Source organism: Canis lupus, chromosome 1 (assembly GCF_003254725.2).
Source record: "Canis lupus dingo isolate Sandy chromosome 1, ASM325472v2, whole genome shotgun sequence".
In the NCBI taxonomy this organism is placed as follows: domain Eukaryota; kingdom Metazoa; phylum Chordata; class Mammalia; order Carnivora; family Canidae; genus Canis; species Canis lupus.
This window is the reverse complement of record NC_064243.1, coordinates 39,906,819-39,920,601: the sequence shown is the minus strand read 5'-3', so window position 1 is coordinate 39,920,601 and position 13,783 is coordinate 39,906,819. Positions and strand designations below refer to the sequence as shown.

The following is a 13,783-nucleotide window of genomic DNA, read 5'->3' as shown; positions in this document are numbered from 1 at the left end:
AGCCCAGGTGACATAATGCACAGGGCTCAATGTCTCAGAATTAGAGCCTGTGAGGAGGGGCGGTGAATGAAGGAGAGCTCTGGGTGGGCAAAGGGAGAGTAGTCAGCTCACCTGTTAACTGATTTAGAAAAAAAAAATGATTTTCTCATGTTTCTTTAATATTCTGAAGAATAGAAAGTCATTTCTAAACTACTGAGGGTCCCTCATTGTCCTTAGAATGAAATAACAATTCTTCCAAAGTCATTGGCAGTCAGGATCAGTTATATCTTGCCTTTTCCAATATGCATCTTGGCCTTGTCACTTAATGGGCTAATGCAGGCTCATTATTTAACTTCATGGAGACTTTATTTCCTATAACATACACAAGGTACAATACCTTTCTCATAGATCTGCTGAAAGATCAGGTCGTTGTGCTTCAGATCTGCCAGGCTATTTTTTATACAAAATCTGCTCTCCCTGGAAGGGGACGAATTCCACATGAAACCTCTCCCCTGTTCAAGTCTTCCCTCATCTCTTACCTTCTCCGTATTTAAGCCCCTATGCATGCTGATAAATTTTTGTACATTAAAAATATTTGGAGAGTACCCGAATCTTTTTCTAGTTTGGACTACCTTGCTGACAATATGGGATTTTTTTTTTTTAAGATTTTATTTATTTATTCATGAGATACACACAAAGAGAGGTAGAGGGAGAAGCCGGCTCCCTGCACAGAGCCTGATGCAGGACTCAATCCCAGGACCCCAGGATCACAACCTGAGCTGAAGGCAGACACTCAACCACTGAACCACCCAGGTACCTCACAATGTGGGATTCTTACCTTCCTCCTACATCTTTGTCTGTTTCATTGTACTCACCTCATACTTACAGCTGCAGCCCGTGGTATGGTATTGCCTGAGGGTTATTATGACCGTCAAGCCACTGCATGAGGCAACTCTTGATTATCGAATCAGAACTTCATTCATGTTGTAATTATACAGCACACTCAGGAAAGATGATCTGATAAAGACTGATTGTAAACATACTATAGTAATTTAAAAATAATGGCAACAATACGAGAGCAGGTCCCACAGCTTGGGAAAGAGAATACCCTATGTGCACATTGTGTTTTAAATACGCTAACCGAGATGATTGCCTTCTGGGCCATTCTCCTGCAAAGCACTGAAAGAAAGTAAGCAGGTGTGGGAGAGAAATTAAGTTTGGAAAGACTTTGGGATTTCCTGAGTAAATTGTTATGGCTCCGGCTCCCCCTAGTGTGCTGAACAACATGGGTACCCCAGTGTGCAAAGGCTGAGTTGAAGCTCTGGAGCTGAGCATTTTTTATCTCTAGCCACCAACCTTACCTGAACAACTTGAGATCTCCATTTTGCCACTCTTTGCTCCCCTAGTGCGTAACCAACCACAGACGAAGTGGGGCAGGTGTTCTTTATCCAATCTGATTTGAGCACCAATCTTCATGGAAGTCGTGAATTGATTCGAGGCATCCAAATAATATTAACAAGTATTTTAAAATTACGAAGAGTTTCTACTTTCTCGTGAAGTAGGGGAATATAATTACGGTGCATAAGCAATTGAATTTAAATAAAATGTTAAATAGCTAAAAAAGGTGCATAAGCAAAACTGAAAGATGATTCCTTGTTTTTTTTGATTTCTTGCTTTTTTTTACTAAAAATGTTATTTGCCCCCACCTTCTATTTATCAAAGTGTTAATCATCTGCAAATATATTTTCCTCAAGCAGGATACATGGACCACTTGGAAGACCAAACACTGAACCATAGCAGAAGGAAAGCGCCTCTTCTAATGGGGGAAAAATGACACATTAAAGCAATGTTTCTTCAAGTGTAATCTCCAGAACACTAGTTCCACAGCTATTAATGGGTCTTACTTAATAAGGATTTCATGACAAATAGTTTTGAGAGATGTGGGGTTTGGCAATGATAAACTGATTTTTTTAAAAAGATTTATTTCTTTATTTCAGAGAGAGAGAGAGAGAGAGAGAGCATGAGTGGGAGGGCCAGAAGGAGAGAGATTCCCAAGCAGACTCTATGCTGAGCATGGAGCCCGACATGGGGCTCGATCTCACAACAATAAGATCAACCACCTGAGCTGAAACCAAGAGTCAGACAATTAACCAACTGTGCCATCAGGTGCCTCAAGATAAACTTTTAAAGACTGTACTATTCTTCCAAACCTTTAGTGTGCTCTTAATTTTTTTTAAAGATTTTATTTATTTATTCATGAGAGAGAGAGAGAGAGAGAGGCAGAGACATAGGCAGAGGGAGAAGCATGCTCCATGCAGTGAGCCCGACATGGGATTTGATCCTGGGTCTCCAGGATCATGCCCTGGGCTGAAGGCAGGCACTTAACCGCTGAGCCACCCAGGAATCCCTTAGTGTGCTCTTAAAACACGACTGTACTGTGTGGCACTGTGAACCATACAGCATTTTCCAAATTGTTTAACACAATGATTTCTTTTTTCATGCCTATCTCAGACACTTGGTTTGTGAATGATCTTTTGGAAATATGCTCTAGATTAGAATTTCATTAACCTTCAATCAAATATGGAGAAAAAAATAAGAAAGTATGCCAGAGAAGGAAAGGAGATGGTAAATTTGATATAAGCAGCAAATAGAATGGCTGTAAAGAACTTTATGATCTGTGGAAAATTAGTTAACACCACAGATTTAGAGTCCTATAATGACAGTCCTGTAATGGAGTGAGAAGGATTAACTATGCTGGACACATCACCAGCCTACGAAATCATTACTAGATTTCTCCCCAAACGTCAAAGCGGTGATGCCATTTTAATAATGAGAAAGACTCCAGAAAGTACAGTACCCCATTCTATCGGGTTTTCAACCTTTAGTAAAACTTCTCTTGTGTACAACCTGTACTAACTGACATGGATTAGGTTCTTTATCATGAACAGGATCACAGATACACCGAGTACTTTAAAGAAGTTAGAAGATGCTTGTATTTAAAAGCCGAGTTAGAGAAGATTCCTATAATGCAGAGCTACACAAACTCTTCCCAAAGGGACTGTTAGAGAAAGCTGGAAATCCATAAAGGGGTTTGTTTTGGATAATGGCATGGGATAAGGATACTGACTCATGTCCACTAGAATGTGCCTATTCCTATTGGCTCCATTCAGATTTCTGAAGTACTGCTTTCCATGGACTCATTGGCATGTTAGGTAGCAACATGAGCAGACGTGAGGGGTTGGGGGACCAATGGACCTAGAATTGGGTGTAATTGTAGGCTCTCTTGCTGAGGACAGACTGTTTTGTGAAGAAAATGAACGTTCATCAGCCCCAAACGGATTGTGTCTTAGCATATGGGGGTCGGAGGATGGGACAAAGTTCATCCCAGAAGCAACCCTTGGTTTTCAATGGCCCTCCTATTTTCCAGCTGGGCTGATTTCAGGCATGGAGAGGTCAAGTGATTTACTTAAGCGCCCAGTGAAAGAGAGCAGCTGGGAGGTGAACTCGGGGACTTTGCTGGTGTGCAGCCTGTGCCCTAATCAGTCAACAGCTCTGCTTCCAGGTTCTAGCCCCTTCTCTAGCTGCACCACGCAGCCAGCATGCTGTGTCTGGCGCGGCCGACCTCCCGGCTGTCTCTGCTCATGACTGGAAGAGGAGGCGTGTTACAGGTCAAGTCTGAATGTTCTGGCAGCACAGTGCAAGGCAGATTGCTCCATGCCTGCTCAAAGCATACAGTGTCTGGAGAAAGCCAGATTGAAGATAGCTAAACTCACACGCCAAGATTCCAAAGGAAAAACTTAGCTCACATTTTTCCTTTGCACGGTGATTTTTCTTCCCTTCCTTTTTTTCTCCCTCCCTCCCCCCGCTTTTTTAAGGGAATCCCCATGTTTACAAGTTGAAATCCAAAGTGCACAAGTGGTCAGTTCACAATTCTGTGACCCATGAACATCTGTGGGCTCGGGTGTTCCTCGGGAATCAGCAGTGCGGGGAGCTGGGAGCCAAGCCTGCCCTACGCAGAAAGGAATTCTCTCGAATAAGTGAAGCAGTCAGGGAGGGAAGAGGCCTGGGAGCTCTCAGGGCCTGGGTACTCTCTAGCTCTGGTTTTCTGGGGGCATGTCCGCACTCGACTTCCACTAGTTTTATGATCTGCATTTGACTTTATTTTTTGAGGCAGGACCTTCTGAAACTCCTTACAGGACGTAGAATATGAATCATCATTTTGCTTTTAAGAGAAATACAACTCTATGACCTAAGAGGGGCAAAATGTGGCCCCAATCTAGAAACTCTTAGAACTTCTGTCTTTTGGGAGAAAAATCTAAAATGAAACATGTTTATTTCAACACCTGTGTCTGAGACCCTAGGTGATTGTGGGGTCTCCCTCTGTGGGAGGTCCCCAGGCCCCACACCCAGGAAAGCCACATGATGTGGCAGGTGGTCTGGACGTGGCTGAATGTGCCTTATCCTTTGCCCGGATTTCAGTCAGTAGAGGGACTTGGACTATATCATCATTCCCAAGTTTTGATTTGTTCAATGTTCAAAAGGTAATTAAACCCTCAATGGAAAAAATGATGTATTTGTGTTTGTCTGGACCTTCGATTCCTGACATATAAAACCTGGCCAGAGGACCACCGAGCCCCCACTGCTCCAGGGGTCTGGGATTTTAGCTCATTTTTCTCCTAGTCAAAGATGAGCTCCTCTGCTCTAACTTCTCTGTTATTATCTGGGTGTTCTGAGAACTTTGTCCCCACAAAATTCCTATGTTGAAGTCCTAACACCCAGCACTTCAGAATGTGGCTTTATTTGGAGATAGGGCCTACATAGGTGTAATCAAGTTACAGTGAAGTCATTAGGGTGGGCACTAATCCAATACGAGTGGTGTCCTTATTAAAAGAAGAATTCGGGTACACAGGTGAGGCTGTGTGAAGACAAAGGGAGAAGACGCCCAGGTACAAGCCAAAGAGAGGCCTTGGAAGAAACCCACACTGCCGACATTTTGCTCTCAAACTTCTAGCCTCCAGAAGTGTGAGAAAATAAATTTCTGTTGTTTAAGCCGCTTAGTCTATGGCACTAAACACACTGAGCTCTACCACGATGACTTTTCTGAGCCGTGAAGGAAGTTTTATGTGTTTTTCTTAACAGACTCCCGATACTGGTTTTAGCCAAAAACAGGCTTTTCTTTTGTAGGATATTCAAAAGACTTAAAAAAATTATTTTCTTATCAGATGTGAAGTTATTTTAGTAAAATAAATCCTCTTTGCTTTTACTTGAAGAGAATTTCATCATTTTGACCCACAGAACAATTGTTCTGAATGCTTATGGACCATTGCTCTGCCTTCTGAGAAATACTACCATCATCCACAAAATTCATTTAAAGCCAAATAGTCCACTGGATGAACTTTAACAGCACAGTCATGAAGAACTTCAGACTAAACAAGCAGCTCTGGGGTGGGGGTGGGGGGGCATGGTCTGAGTTTTCTTCAGTACTTTTGTCTTTAAAGATCACCTAGAGTCAAATGTCACGTGACTACGTTACAGAACAAATTAAATGATAAAGAAAGGTAACCATTTGCCACTTGCTCAAGGTTCAGACTCTTACTTAAAGCATGTGATTACCAAAATGGGGTTTTCTTTCATTCAGTACCAAGATTCTGATTCTTTCCTTTTACGAAACAGCCACACGTAGTTGGCATGTGTTGTCCACTTGCTAGAAAGCCTGGGGCCTCCCTGACTCTGCAAGTCCCTTTTGATGCAGCTGTGAAATTTCACAGGAAGAGGGTTTCTGGACCAAAACTACTTGCTTGGTAGGTGAGAATCACCCTGCTTTTAGGCTCTACCTGTCAGAGAGATCAGAGTACATGCTAAGAGGCATGGTGTGGCATCTCCTTCCTTGCCTGTGTTAGGGAAGATGTGCAGCAGAGACACCTGGCATTGGGGGTTGAGGGTTCTGTTGAAGCCCCCCAACACCAAACCAACCAGTGCACATGGAGGTCAAGTCAGCTGCTTGGGATTGTATATACACAACTAGATGAATTAAGGCCTAACTCTAGTTTATTTTTTCAGCCAGCTTTTTGGTGTCATCCCATTATAAGAGTTTATGGACTTAAAAAAATACATTTTTCTAAAGAAAAAAAAAACACATCTTGATGGAAAAAGTTTATCCACTTAGGAAGGCAGAGGGCGCTGTGAAGAATGGCAGGTACTTTTATTTCTGGCTCTCAACAGAATGGAAAAAAAATTAGACTTATTTATATTCATTTATTTAAATGGATAATGAATAAGTTAAGGAACACTTCATCTCAAACACAGATTGCTTTTATTTTAGCTAAGCTCATGTTTCAGTTCCATATATATTTTTGAATTTCCATCCATGTCAAACACCATTTTTTTCTTTCTTCTTAAAAAAAAAATTTACAAGCACTTTTACGGCACTCAAGGAAAGTAGGCTGAAGGTTCATAATAATAATTTTCCTTTTAAAAAACATCCATCAGACCAAAATAAAATCATTTTAATTAACTCTTTCCTGAGTAACTGAAACCTTGGAATGTGCTGAAAGGTTATAATAAATAAGGCAGTCAAAGATCAACCAGCTTAAAATGTATTTTTTAAATTAAACTATGTAAAATGTACAATATATTTCATGAAGTACAAACTGCGTTGGGCTCGGGGCCAAAGAAATGTTGTCATGTGTGCCAATAAACTGATGAAGTGCCTGGACTTTTAGGACTTGGAGGCTATTTGTTGGGACAAAATAACAGTAAGGCCCCACAAGTGAATCTGTCAGCATCTTTTGTTGTGATGTTGTCATGATCACTGCTGACAATAAATGCCTTTAAACACCCAGGTAGAAGTGCTCGTGTGAACTTACACTAGGATGATGCATTTTTAAAATGACCAATGGTCCTGATATTCTGACACAAGCAGAGAACACTAAGCTGATTCAATTTTATTTTCAGAGAATGAGCTTGCACAATATGTAAACGAATTATCATTCTTTATATGCGATTTCATAGAAATGACTCACAATGTACCAGGCCGTCGTTCTTGGTTTTGTTTTTAATATGACAGCTGTTCTCTGCATTGCTTTTTAAGGTATGCCTAATGGTAGGGCCCTGGTCCCTCTAAACAGGACAAAGGATATTTCCTCTTCTAAGAACATTTTTCTTAAGCACGTCTCTACCCCAGTTCTCTGAGGCAGAAAGGAGGCCCACCAGTGGCCAAATGCTGGACTTTGTGCCTCTGTGGTCTCAGCCTTCACTGGACTCCTGTGGGGTGGAGCCTTCTTAATACATCTCATGATAAAGTAGCTTTAGTGCACACTCGACAGGTTCCAAATGACTTGCTTTATATCTTGGCTACCATCCAATTTTAGTGAACGAAGAAAAAACTCTAGAGAGACTTGTTGGTTTCTGAAAAGTAGAAAATGTGTAGCTTGTGTAAAGTCAGTCTTATTTACTATTAAGTATTCCCAACTCACACTTTTCTAGTGCTCTTAAAGGGCTGGCTTGAGGGGAGAAAACATGAAGGAGACAAAATCTGTTGCAAGTATCCTGCCTACTGTCACCACCTGCACCCCTGCTTCTCAGTTGGCTGTAGGCGATCCACCCAGGAATAAAGGTATATTCAGGGCTGGGGGATTAAAGATGAAAACCTTTTAGAATTCGAAGACTCACGGGATCATGAATTAGTGGCAGATGATGGGAGAGAAACGGGAAGAAGAGATATTTGGAGCAATGGAACTGCACAACGGCTGCGCAGACCACTCTGGGGGCGGACAGCTACTCATTGAGCTGGTCAGGTAGTCTCTTACCGGAAGCTCTTGCTTCTTCTCTTCTTGATGTCTTAGTAAGGGTTTTCAGGAAAGAGCTGCTTCCATAGGAAATGGGGCTGTCGTTTCACTGCTGCCTGAGTAGAACTCAGTACCCCTTTTTACCCAAACCAGGTGCCTCTCAAGGGATCCAAGGTGAAAGATGCTAGTTACCGTGGGACCCAACTGGGCCGGGGGTATGCCTAGATTATGCATTGTCTGTGGAGGGCTTAGAACTTCTGCCACAGGAGTCACATGCCAGAGCTAAACTGGGTCCTGCGTTTCCAGTGAAAGCAATGCCAGGGAGAGAGATGTTTCATACTGGGTGCAAAGAACACAACCAGACCTGGTATTTCCAGAGCTGATCTGCCTCACCTACACTCTTCCTTACACAGTAAACTTTCTTTTCCCTGCAATGCTACTTTGATATCAGTCAGAATGGTGCTTGGGAAGGGAGTGTCTCAATGGAGCTTGCCATGCACCTTGACCTTCGAAAGTACTCAAGGCTCTGGATGGGTTGGGGGTACGGGAAAAGCATACTTGCTCTTTCGGAAAGATGTATGCTGCCCTCAGTGAAAGTGTCCCCTGATTCGGACCAGAAGCAGAATTCTACCCATGGGGGTGGAAACCACTCATCCAGGGGCATTCCCCCCTCTTGAGGTCCTTACCAGTCTTAGCTTCTCCTTAGATCCTTCTAGAGTGGATTCCCTGGTTTCTGAAGTGGTTTTGTATTTCTACCAAAATAGATGTCTGGATGTTACCTACCACTGAGGTAATATTTTTACAAGTCATTCTACAAATGATAAGTTACTGGGCTATGGGCTGTATTTCTCTCCCTCCTCTCATTATACTAGAGGGAAAAGCTATGTTATGATGAGATGCCCTGGGATGGTGCCATCTAGTGTACCTGGGAAGGACCCAAGGAGCCAGGAAGACACAATGCAGTTCGACAAAATAAGACCCGCAAAACCGGGCATCTCCCAATGACCCCAACATGTGGGAATGTTTTGGTCTTTTTAATGCAGCTGAGCATTAATTTAGTTCCTTAATGATTTTTCTCCCCCCCAACCCCCACAAAAGAACTTTCTGGAAAAGGGAGACACAGCCAGTGGAGGCAACACAGTGCTGGCATCACCTCTTATAAATATCTTCTAGCCACTTCTCATCGTCTTGGTTCTCGTCATCGATCGGCTCCTCAGTTTCCAGTGGAGTTGGAATAAAGAACTGGGGTCTCAGGGGGGGCCTGCTGACATGGGACTTGAGTCCAAACTTGCGCTTCAGCAAGTGGAACTGCTCTTTGACGTAGTGGTAGAATTCATACTCATATCTCATTCGCTGGTAGAGAATCTGCACGGCCTCAGGGGAGGGGACAGTCTTCTTCACGGTCACAGTCATGTTTCCAAGTTTCCTATGCTCTGGAAAAGAACCGGGTTGCACATGAGCAGTCGTCTCTAATGCTTTTGCTCAAAAGGAATAAGGACAACGCCCCGCATTACATGCCTAAGACTGGCAGCTCCTAGAGAAAGAAACTGCAGAGCTCGTGAAGAATAGAAGGGAAAAATGGGTTCCCAACAATATTTAGAAAGATTTCACCATTTTCTAGGAGTTAATATCAACATTAGTTGACTAAACATAAATGATCCGGCGTTCTTTCCATGGGAGGCGAACTATGTAATTTGATCACAATTCAGTTATAAACAAATGATACATTCTTTTGAACAGCAAAATCTACCCAGTTTCCTTTTTTACTTCCTGTTACACACATCAAGGGCTTTACTTTCAGGAGGATGCATAGGAAAGAGCTCTCACCACTTTCTAATCATCTTGTTTTTTCTTTTAAAGTATTAATATGTACTATTGACAGTTTAATTTGGTATAAAATTTGTTTGTGCTTCATTATTTCAACAGAACATCTTTATTTTTCAAGAAAAATAAAGAAGAACTACTAGATTCCTTAAAATATGATGTTAACTGTTGTGAATTTTGAATGCTTTTAAAGTTGTGGTAAATTATAACTAAAATCTGCATAGTTTTATATTAATGACTACTACTACTAATGTTATACGTATTTTACATGTAATGCCTAACAAAAATGTATATATGTATCACAAAATTTTAACCCTATTAAAGTGTACATTTCAGTGGCATTAATTACATTTATAATGTGGTGCAAACATCATCACTATTTCCAGAATTCTTTCATTGCTCCAAACAGAAACGAAACTGCACACCCATTAAACTCCTTCTAACCCTCCCCAGGTAACCTCTAATCTACTTTCTGTCTAAGAATTTGCTTTCTTAGGTACCTCATATAAATGGACCATGTAGTATGTCTTTTGCGTCTGGCTTTTTTTCATGTAGCATATGTTTTTCACGTTTTCAAGGTTCATCCACATTGTATATTTATCAGTATTTCATTCCTTTTTTGAATGAACAGTATTCCATTGTATGGATATGCCACAATTTGTCTATCCATTTATCCATTGATGGAAACGAGATGTTTCTACTTTTGGGCTATTGTGAACTTTTGTACGTAAGTATTTGTTTGGGTCCCTGATGTAGTTCTTTTGGGCATCTACAAGGAGTGGAATTGCAGGCTCATGGTAATTCTGTTTAAATATTTGAGGAACCACCAAACTATTCTCCTCAGTGGTTGAACCACTTTACACGTCCACTGCAATGTATGAAGGTTCCAATTTCCCCAAATATTATTCTATAATTCTTATTTTAATGTTAAAAAATTATAGCCATCCCAGAAAAGTGTGAATTTGTACCCCGTTGTGGTTTTGACTTTTATTCTACTAATGACTGATGATGCAGAGCATCTTTTAGTGTGCTTGTTACATTTGTGTATCTTCTTTGAAGAAATGTCTAGTCAAGTCCTTTCCCTATTTTGGCATTGGATTGTTTAAATTTTCATTTTGGAAGTTATAGTTCTTTATAGGTTCCAAATATTCTGCATATATATCAGATAAATGATTGGCAAATATTTTCTCCCAAATCATATGTTGCCTTTTCACTGTTGGTAGTTATTTTTGATGAACAAAAGTTTTTAATTTTAGTGAAGACCAATTTATCTATTTTTTTCTTAGATGGTGTTATGTTAAAGAAATCATTGCCAAACCCAAGATCATGAAAATTTACCATATTTTCTTTTATCATATATTTTAACTAAAACTTTTGTCATCAAATTGGAATAGGTATATTATTTACCAAACATAACTCCAAATGGCTGCTTCTAAAATCAGATTCATCACCTGACAAAGGCATGTCATTTTTTAGGCTTTTTGAAATACCTTCTGAAACCTCCAATAGCAATCCTAATTTCTGAAGAAATTCTCAGAAGAAAAATGGCCTCATTGAAATAAAGGTATTGTTTTTCCAACTGAGTCTTTGCAATCCACATGTGGGCATATGAGTTCTAGAATTTTTGTTAAAGAATTTGGCATAATCTCTTCTAAAACAGGTTTATGACAGAACATTCTATAACATTTATCTTCTCTGTATATATTAACTATAGCTAATCTGAGGTGAGACACGTTAACATGTCTATCCCTTTGGGTTTTCAAAACACAGAGTTTAAAAAATTGGTATTAAGGGCAGACAAGACACAAGAATTTTAAGTTAAACACTGAAAGGCACAAGAAACATAATTCACTCATTTCTAGATTCCTACAATCCCTTCCTCTTGAAGCACTCTAAATTGTGTGGCATTTTGTTATTTCATACCATAAAAAAATACTAGGGTTCTTGTGATTTTCAAATAAACTCTTTAGTTAACCTATTTGGTCCAACCTGGTCCAAAAAGAATGTAAAGAATTTTTCAAAAATACATATGCTACAATTAGCTAAATAGTTAGGAACAGGACAAAGGGAGAATGAGGGTTGGAAGTTTGGTATTAATGGTAACAGCTTTCACCCCATTTGGAAGGATCTCCCTAGAGCACTGCTCCTACTTCTTGCCCAAGTCCCTCTTTCAGGTGGGGTGGGCCAGGTACCAGGGCCAGAGGAGTTTCTCTGCATTTTGGGGAAGGGGTTGAGATGCCATCCCCTCTGGAAAGAGTATGTCTGCCTGCTGAGACTTTACACCTTCCTGCAGAGGAGGTGAGGGCTTCCAACCATGCCTGTGACTTGGTGGGCAAGTCTGTCAAAGTCAGGATGGAATATGATCAGCCCACTTCTCGCACATAGGCTGCATCTTCCCACCCAGCTCAAACTGGTAATAAAATTGACATTTGGATCTCTGCCTCCAATGTCTATCTCTCAATTAGTTTAGAACCCAGAAAAAAAAAATAGAACCCAGGCAGGGGGAAATGAGTGGTATTTGTTAGTCTCTCAAACCCCAGCATCAAGTAACATAAAATGCACATTGTGAAGTCCTAAGCACTTGGGCAAGAGGTGGGTTGAGAGTGCAGCCCTAAACTTTCTAACAACAGAGAATTTAACATTGTGAGCTGCACTTCATTTTCACCAATCTTCACATCCATTCCTAGTTATAAAGCACAGAGTAATATCTTCATGAATTTTCATAAGAAAAACTGTCACAAAAATGGGCATCATTTTAATAACGCCCTTCAAGTATTTTCAGCCATGAGTTTCCTGGGTGAAAGAGAAAAATGGCACATCCCAGGTACTCAACTCAGGCTTGATCAGGGAATACACTCCAGAGTAGAGGCTCTTAACTCTCCTGAAAACCTGATTAAAGCTCATGCTCGGAAAGACAGGGAGCATATACGGGCTTCCAGAAGCCCATATATGAATATCTTAGGCAATTTCTTAAAAGAAATCAGACTGCATTTCCTTCTACGATCTTTCATATATCTTATTTATTCTAGTAAGTATTAGTTCTGGTATGATTGATAAATAGTGGAGTTAGCTATTTTATGTGTTGGTCAGGTATATTATATAGTCATTCACACTGCAACAGCAAAAACAGAAGGCCTTGTATTTACATTTTATGAAAAGGGAGGGGTTAACAGTGCCTGGAACTTAAACAGAAGGCCCTCCTACCCCATTTTGGAGGAAGATCCAAAGAAATAAGCATTGTGGAACCTACATCTTTGAAAAGAAGTGATTGAAGATCTGCTCTATTGCGGGGCCTCAAAGCTCTTTAAAGTTGAAACACAATTTTCCTAAAAATGATACACAGCAAGTGTAGTCACTGACCACAAAACCACCCAAGAGAAGCGCCCCCTGAATTGTTATCCTAGAACCAGGTAACCTCTTAGACTAGCCTTCAAGATAAACTGGAGAAGATAAAATGTCAAGTTGCTGTAAAGGGCTATTAACATCAAGCCAGCAAAATTTTGGAAGATTTAAAAAAAAAATGATAGCATGATGGAGTTACACATTTCCTTCTTTGATTAGGATTAGGTAACTGGGTCAATTGCTATAAAGCTACTCCTAGGTCATTGCAGCAAAACTCTCTTCCCTGCATGCTTTCCTCTAGAGCTGAGGATGGGTGATTTGGTGGGTGGGCAGAGCAGGTAACCGTCTGTCAAAAGTAACAGCGTGTCATTCAAGGACAAGTGAAAAGAACCAGGTATATCCACATCATTAATTAGCTGATTTGGCAAGGAGTGGTGACGGTCTCAGCTAGCTAAGCCTGATCTGTTGTGCTGTATTTTTATAGGAACAGCTACATTGAATGTGTGCTACAGTTGTCCTAGTTTCCTTCTAATTGCTCCCTTTCAACTCCCCATACCCAGACCTCTTTCTCGGCCTGTCCTTTCAGTGTCAGTGCTCTTGGCTGCTGGTCTAGCCCTCCCCTCCTCCCTCTTACTCTCCAGTGGTGTCATCTAAACCCTCTACCCTTAGTTTTCATACCACTGTGGACACAAAATCAGAAGTTCATAGGAAATGATTACAGCTCCCCACCTCCTTTTGTTTCCCATGGAGCTGCCAAATTTAAAAGGAAGGTGATTGATACTGCCAGAGGATGGTGTCATGGTCAGAAATAAGTGCTTTGTTTTGTGAAAGGAGAAGCAAAGTTCAGACTC

At 40.8% G+C, this 13,783-nt stretch overlaps 1 protein-coding gene across 2 annotated transcripts in view; it reads right to left on the bottom strand.

The window, feature by feature from the left end:
- Positions 1-6,275: 6,275 nt before the first annotated feature.
- The window catches only part of UST (uronyl 2-sulfotransferase), a 291,863-nt gene continuing 284,355 nt past the window's right edge, over positions 6,276-13,783 (bottom strand). Inside the window, exons 8-9 of one of the 2 annotated variants that reach the window (XM_025422523.3) lie at positions 8,920-9,199; positions 6,276-7,386 (exon numbers count right to left, since the gene is read on the bottom strand). In XM_025422523.3, coding sequence (XP_025278308.1) covers positions 7,287-7,386; positions 8,920-9,199 — 380 coding nt within the window. In that variant the 3' untranslated portion in view covers positions 6,276-7,286. Of the gene's footprint in view, positions 9,200-13,783 lie in introns of both variants that reach the window. The other variant, XM_025422524.3, reaches the window with a different exon arrangement.